Source organism: Cicer arietinum, chromosome 3 (assembly GCF_000331145.2).
Source record: "Cicer arietinum cultivar CDC Frontier isolate Library 1 chromosome 3, Cicar.CDCFrontier_v2.0, whole genome shotgun sequence".
Taxonomy (NCBI): Eukaryota; Viridiplantae; Streptophyta; class Magnoliopsida; order Fabales; family Fabaceae; genus Cicer; species Cicer arietinum.
Genome location: NC_021162.2, coordinates 38,333,819 through 38,341,568, shown reverse-complemented (window position 1 = coordinate 38,341,568; position 7,750 = coordinate 38,333,819). Strand labels below are relative to the sequence as shown.

General features: G+C 30.9%; 1 protein-coding gene across 1 annotated transcript; it reads left to right on the top strand.

Moving 5' to 3' along the window:
* Positions 1–6,302: 6,302 nt before the first annotated feature.
* LOC140919749 (uncharacterized) lies at positions 6,303–6,908 on the top strand. Its single transcript, XM_073366377.1, has 2 exons — positions 6,303–6,436; positions 6,656–6,908. The coding sequence occupies exons 1-2, from the start codon at positions 6,303–6,305 to the stop codon at positions 6,906–6,908; spliced, it is 387 nt and encodes a 128-aa protein (XP_073222478.1).
* Positions 6,909–7,750: the final 842 nt, after the last annotated feature.

The window sequence follows — 7,750 nt, the reverse complement described above, 5'->3', positions numbered from 1 at the left end:
CTGATTACATTGTGTATCTATAAGAATGTGACTATAATGTTGGAGTTGAGAATGATTCTGAAATGTTTGCACAAACCATGAGTTGCTAAGAATCAAACTTGTGGTATGATTCCATGATTGATGGGATGAATTTCATGAAAAATAACAGTTTTTGGGATCTTGTTTAGTTACCTAATAGAACAAAGGCCATTGGTTGTAAATGGGTCTTTAAGACTAGGAAAGATTCATTATCTAACATTCAAAGATACAAGGGCAGACTCGTTGCTAAGGAATTTACTCAAAAAGGTCGAATGGAATGAACAAAGACCTTATCTCCTATATCTAAAAAAGATTATTTGTGTATCATCTTTGCATTATTTGCATGTTTTGATGCTAAGTTGCATCAAATGGATGTGAAAACAACTTTTTTTAATGGTGATTTGGAGGAGGAGGTTTATATGAAACAACCTAAAGGTTTCTCCTCTATTGATGGTGACCATTTGGTTTGCAAACTTAAGAAATCCATATATGGTTTAAAACAAGTCTCATGTCATGTTTTCTCATATAATAAAACTATTATATTGTTATGTTTTCCCATATTCATGCGAAAATTTAGTTTTTGAGAAAATATACTTCATTTGGACCAAGAATAAACATATGGTTTATTCATTAAAGTTTTGTTATCATGTTATGTATATACTTTAGAAACTAAACATGTTATAATATTTAGAAGATAATACTCGAATTCAAAGGAAATATCGCTATGAGTCACATGTTTGTTTCTTACGGAAATTATTTAATTATTCATTAAACCAATAGTTAGATCCTATGGATCAAGTGGGAGAATGGAATAATATATGAGTTTAATATTAAAATTGATTAACCATTAAAACTCACTATTTAGTGGTTCATAGGTTATAGAAGTTGGTTGGTGAATAGTCTCAAGCATAATGGTCTTCAATGGTCATTATATGGGCAGTAATATTCTCAAGCTTAATGGTCTTCAATGACCATTATATGGATGGGAATGACTTTTAATTCTTGATGATAGAATCAAGCTTATAAATAGCATTTGGTCCCTAAGCTTGCTTCCATCTCTTCATTCAAAAAAATACACCATTTATATTGGAGAAAGTAAGAGTTTATAAGAACCAAAAGCAAAACACTCACAACACTATAACAATGACTAAAGGTAAATGATGTTTCTAGTTTTCTGCATTTGGTTTATTAATCTTGAATGTTTTTTTTTTTGAGAATATAGGATCATTTATAATTATCTTACATATAAATTAAATTATCGACGCCAAATTAATTTGAACAATTCTAATTTTAATGTATTAGTCACAATTTTCATAATCAATTTTAGTCAAATCCATAGTACAAGATCAAGTTCATCCAAAATTACATTTATAAAATACTCAACCAAGCACACTAAGCTAACCAAACCCCTCCTCCTCAACAAACATTTGGATGAAAAGCTCAAAACCTAAAAAGTATGCATTAGAATCCATGGAAAAAAAAGAAGATAAATTGATTAGTTATTATGTATCAATATGCATTAGAATCCAAGAAAAGAGAATAATGCATAAAGAGCAACAACAAAAATGATTATAAACATTAATCAATCCTGAATACAAGACTTCATTTTTAAATAATGGCATCGATCTTGAGAGAGACGGTAACGTTGTACAAGACTTCCTTACTAATATTGAAGTTTTTTCGAACATTTTGATTTTAGTCATTGTAAAAAAAAATCTTGTTATTTAATGGTCATTGTCTAAATCGAAAATCTCACCCCTCACTCTCTGAATATATCTCCATAAACCAGTGAAAGGAAGGAGAACTATTGGTGTTGGATAATTTCTCATCAACCTTCAAAGACAAACTCTTAACCAATCTCAACAATTTGTCTCTATGATTCTCTATGCCCACACTATCATCTTGCATGTGGTGCAAAATTTAGAGAAAATTTACAACAAGTGTTTTACCAATTATAACATTAAGATTTTCTTGTTAAACTTTATGACTAGACTATTAACAATGATAAACATAGAAGGGAGGAGGATGAAGATAGGAGGAAGATAAAAACTCATTAGGGTTTCATAAACCAAATGAACAACTAGTTTAGTGTGATATGGTTACAATAAGTATATATACAAGAGAATAGAAAAGTCTAAAATACTCTTACTACTAATATATAATAATATTATCTAATATTTCCCCTCAAACTCATGATGCATTAACATGAAACATCGAGAGTTTGTCAACCAAAAAATGAAAAATGTTTAATAGAATGCATCTTTGTGAATAAATCAACAATCTGTAAGGAAAATGAGTAAGATGCCAATCAATCTCAATGTCTTTGGTGCGTTAATGAAAGACTGGGTTATGAGCAATGTGAATAGCACTCTAGTTACCACAGTGCATCGGAGTTGGCTCAGTAAGAGAGATACACATATCAGATAGAAACCAACGCAACCAAATTATTTCAACAGTAGTGGACGCCATACCACGATCCTCAACTACTGTAGAAGAGCGAGAGACGATGCCTTGTTTCTTACTCTTCTAAGAAATAAGAGAGTCTCCAAGAAAGATACAGAATCCAGTGGCGGACTTGCGATTTGTGGTGTCACCAGTCCACTTAACATCAGAATAAACACGTAACTTCAATGAGGACGACGACGAAAAGAGAAAGCCCTAAAATTGAATTCCTGGTAGATAATGAAGAACAGCTACCCAATGTACTGTAGTGGGATAGACAACTAACTGACTATAAATATGAACTACATAAGGAATATCAGGTCTAGTAATCGTAAGATACACCAAGTTGTCAACCAAAGTACGGTACAAAGTGGGATCTAATAAAGAAACACCATCCGATGGAGGATATTTCACTTTCAACTCAAGAGGAGTATGTGTTGCTCTACTATCGAAAATACACGTCTGTTCAAGAGTGTTGGCAATGTACTTTGATTAAGAAAGAAGGTAGCTTTTGTGAGAGTAATCAACTTCAATCACCAAGAAATTAGCAAAGAGTTCTCAATTTTTTCATCTCAAACTACTTGACTAACTACAATGTGTTTTCCAATGATATTTTTCTTTACAAAAAGCATATTTATCATTACCAAGCCCAACCCTGCATTGATATTTTCTTTTTTGGATAGGAACAGCAAAAACAGATGGAGGAGTTGAGAGAATGCCCTTATCTGACACACCATAATGAGTCTCAAGTCTTATTTCTTCTGCCAACAATTCATAACTACCGATTCAACATTAGGAAGAGGAGAACGATGCAAAATACCCCCACGAAGGCCCTCAAAACCATCATGAAAAGCTATTAGAATCCAAACCAGACGTTGCTCCTCTCTCTAATCAATATACGCTTCGACAACTTGTAACTCAGTTGATTCCATAAGAGTCAATTGATCTCACAAATTAGTCATTCCCGAATAGAACTTCTGAATGATCATATTGTTTTACTTAAGGGCCCTAATATCACTTTCTAACTAATAATATTTTGCAAAGTTAGACTGAACATACAAGTATTTCAAGTGATCCCAAATCTCTTTAGCAGTATCATATTTTGCTAGTTGCACTCCTATAGACAACTCAACAGAAATATTAATCCAAGTAATGATTTTTGAATAACTAACATTCTATTTTTTCAAATCTTTTGCATATTTAGCTTCATCCCTTTTATCTATAGGCTTATTAGAAATTCCATCAACATAACCCCATATATCTTTTTCAATATAAAAAAAATTCATCACATAACTCAAATAAGAGTAATTTTGTTCATTGAGGTGGACACTAACAGTCTAAAATACCTTTACTACTAATATATGATAATATTATCTAATATAGACATTGTAGCATAATGAAACTCAAATGGAACTTTATAGTTCAACAAAGTCTGAAAGCTATTCTTCAACAATTTGAAGTCCTCCACCACGGGCATGAAATTGCATGTGTTCTTTGTTTGGTTCATAATTGACACAGCTTCGTTGATTCTGAATTTGCGATGAAGAGGAAAAAAAGAAAATTTAGGTTTTGGGTTGAAGAGGAAGGTCTGTATGAGAAGTAGAAGAAGATGGAAGATGAATGTTGAAGTGATCTAAGTTTCGGGTTGTGTTTTTAATCAATGATTTAAAATTATTATACAAGAATTTGTAGTGAGTCAACAAAAATATATACCAAGTGATATACGTCACTTGAACAAAATTTTGTTCACTTCGATAAAAAAGTACAATGAAGATCAAATTAAAAGTGTTTTAATATTATAAAGTTCAATTAAAAAATATTTTATAAGAATTAAAATTAAATCAAAATGGCTTCTATTTGTATTATATATTTAAATCTAAAAAAAGTCAAAGATCAGAACTACTTTAGAGTTGTAATATGATCAAAACTTAATGAAGTTTATTTAAAAAAACACCCATCATAGACTATATTACTATTAAAAGATTGCTTTACATTAAACCTTCCGATAAATCATTATTGAGAAACATAAGGAAATTAAAATTTGTTCTCTATTCAATTCAATTGGATCATTAATAGATTGTTATGCATTAAACCTTCCTTTTTATTATTTTAATTGGAGCTTTAAATGAGATATTGCGAAGAGACCTTCGAAAAACCAATTATAAAGTACTTTTTCTAGACTTATTTGTTACAGAATAAATCAGTAATGTTTATAGTATAGAAAATTTACATAAATCTAGATTTATTGACAATAATGGGAAGGAGAACATCTCTTCTTCTAGCACAAACATTAAGTCTAATGAGAGCATGCATGAGGGAGGGTCTTTTCCCTTTGTGTGGTGAACTCAAGCCTAAATCTTCGTTTGTATGTTTGAAGGGAGAGAAGAGGAGAACTTTGAAAAAAAATCAAAATAAAAAATAAAAAAGAAGAAAGAAGACATGAAAGAATAAAGAGTTTTATTCAAATTATTTATACGTCATAATATTAAATAAATTAAAATGGTAGAGATCCTTGATTCTATGAATAATTTTGTCATGAGTTATTCTACTTAATAACTCATATAAATGATGAATTTTATTAATTCAAAAATTATTGTTGACAAGATTATATAGCTATGAATTTTGAATTTATATAAAATTTTGTGTTTGATCATTAATATATTATGTCAATAATCAACGATTGAATTAATGAAATTCATCGTTTATATATCGAATTATTAAACAAGATAATTTATCATAGATTTACTAGATCTCCAACTAAATCAAAAATATATTAATTATAAAGATTATTTTCCTATTCCCTACAAAATCAAGCTCTCTTAATTAATGTGAAATACTTTTTCTCTTTTTCTCTTTTTATATTTCTTATCCTTCCTCCAAATTTCTCCTCTCCAACTTCTCAAACAAAAGCCTAATATGAGAGAGGAATTTCTAAAATATATTCGGAGTTCTCTAATAGCTATATTTATGTAGCAAAATTAAATAACTTAATGTATCTCTTAATCAAGTGGTTGCAATGTTTGAGTTTAATGCATTTGTTGGCCATCGAACCAATGCATCTATTAAGTTACCAAAGGTTACAATATTTTCAAGAGTTGTTTTCTTTCGCCAATTGGTACGAGTTTCTCTATAAATAGAGATACTTTATAGACAGATAAAAAAAATTCATGTTACACGAATCAAATTTATGTCAAAAATATGTTTGAATCATTTCTTTTTTTTTTTAGTGCACGAGAGTAAATGAAGAAATTTTATTATCTTATTATGTAAACTATCATTGATCGATATGCTTGATGTGAATGTGCAATTCACTTCAATGATTCCAAAGTATCTTGAAGGAAATTTGTCGGTTAACTTGTTTGCATCCAATATATATAGATTGGTGGGGGCAAATCAAATCTAAAGCTTAGTATCATAGATACGCTTTTGAATTTATTTGTGCAACCTTCATCATCATCAATCTCATCCTCTTCTTGATCAAGATTTGCAGCATACCCCCAACAAAAGATCCAACAAAATACAACCACTCCATGTCCCTATGATTTCATTGTCGAGATAGTTTAATATGTTATTACTAATTTGAAATTAGATAAGTCTAGAATCATGTAGAATTTCTATGTAAGAATCTAGAAATGCTTTAATTATAAAAAAAATGTGGGAAGTATCTACAAGTGTGTGTTAATTAGGAAGCTCCTAGAAATGTGTCTAGAGTTTTCTATTTTTACTTATAAATACCTCATTATACTTGACATTAAGCATCAAGCAAATTGTGAGTTTTCCATTAAAAATACATTCCTTTCTCTAACAAAGTGGTATCAGAGTTTGGTTGTGAGAGTTGAGAAATGGCGACTCATGATTACACTACTTTCCACTTTCCTCTTCTAAAAAAAGAGAATTATGAAAAATGGTGTGTTCGCATGAAAGAATTGCTTTGCTCTCAAGGTGTATGGGAGATTGTTGAAAAAGGCTATGATAAGCAATAAGATGAAGAGGGATTGTCTCAAGTTGAGAAGAAGATTTTGGCAAAGACAAGGAAAAAGGATCAACAAGCTCTTACTCTCATTCATCAATGTTTGGATGATTCTATGTTTGAGAAGGTTGTTGATGTTACAAATTCAAAGGAATCTTGGGAGATTTTCAAGAAATCACTCTAAGGCATTGACAAAGTGAAAAAGATAAGACTTTAATCTCTAAGGGGAGATTTCAAAGCTTTGAAGTTGAAGGATTCTGAATCAATTTCAAATTATTTCTCAAGGGTGAAGACAATTGTTAATCAAATGAGAAGATATGGAGACAAGATAGAAGATGTTCGTGTAGCGGAGAAAATTCTTCGTTCCTTGACTCCTAAGTTCGATTATGTGGTGTATGTTATTGAGGAATCAAAAGATCTTGACTCAATGTCCATTGAGAAATTAGAAGGTTCTTTGCAACTCGAGAAGGAAGAATGAAGAAAAGGCAAGAGGAGCCATTGAAGCAAGTTCTCAAGATCAAAGCTTCTTTGAAGGATGACAGAGGATTCAATAGCCAAACGGAGATGGACATGAACAAGGAAGAGGAAGAGGATAAGGACGTGGTCGTGGCCAAGGAGGAAGAGGTTTCAATCGTGAATCAAACTACGAAGAAAGAAGTCACTCATCACCAAGAATTCGTGGAAGAGGTAACCATATGTGTGGATGCAAAGAGAAAATTGTGGAGCTTAATGAAAAGATAAATGGAAATATTTCCTTTGGAGACTCATCAAAAGTGGAAATTGAAGGCAAATGTATGATTCTAATCTCTTCTAAAGATGAGAGCCATCACTTGATTAGTGATGTATACTATGTTCCTAAATTAAAAAGTAATATTTTGAGTTTGGACCAACTTCTTGAAAAAGGATATGAAATTCTCATGAAAATTAAACATATTTGGCTTAGAGATCAAAATAACAGTTTAACTGTTAAGGTTCTTAGTTGAAAAATAGAATGTTTATCTTGAACCTCAAAACTATTGAATCAAAATGTTTGAAGATGAGTGTCCAAGATAAAGCATGACGTTGGCATATGAGGTATGACCACTTGAACTTTGATGCACTTAAAATTATGGGAGAAAATAATATAGTAAAGGGATGCCCTCAATCAATTATCCAAATCAATTGTGTGAAGGTTGTCTTCTTTGAAAGCAAGCTAGAAAAAGTTTCCCTAAAGGAGCCACATCAAGAGCAAATAAGCCACTACAACTTGTGCATACTGACTTGTTTTGACCAATCAATCCATCTTCATTTGGTAACATTTAAATATTTCATTATCTTTAT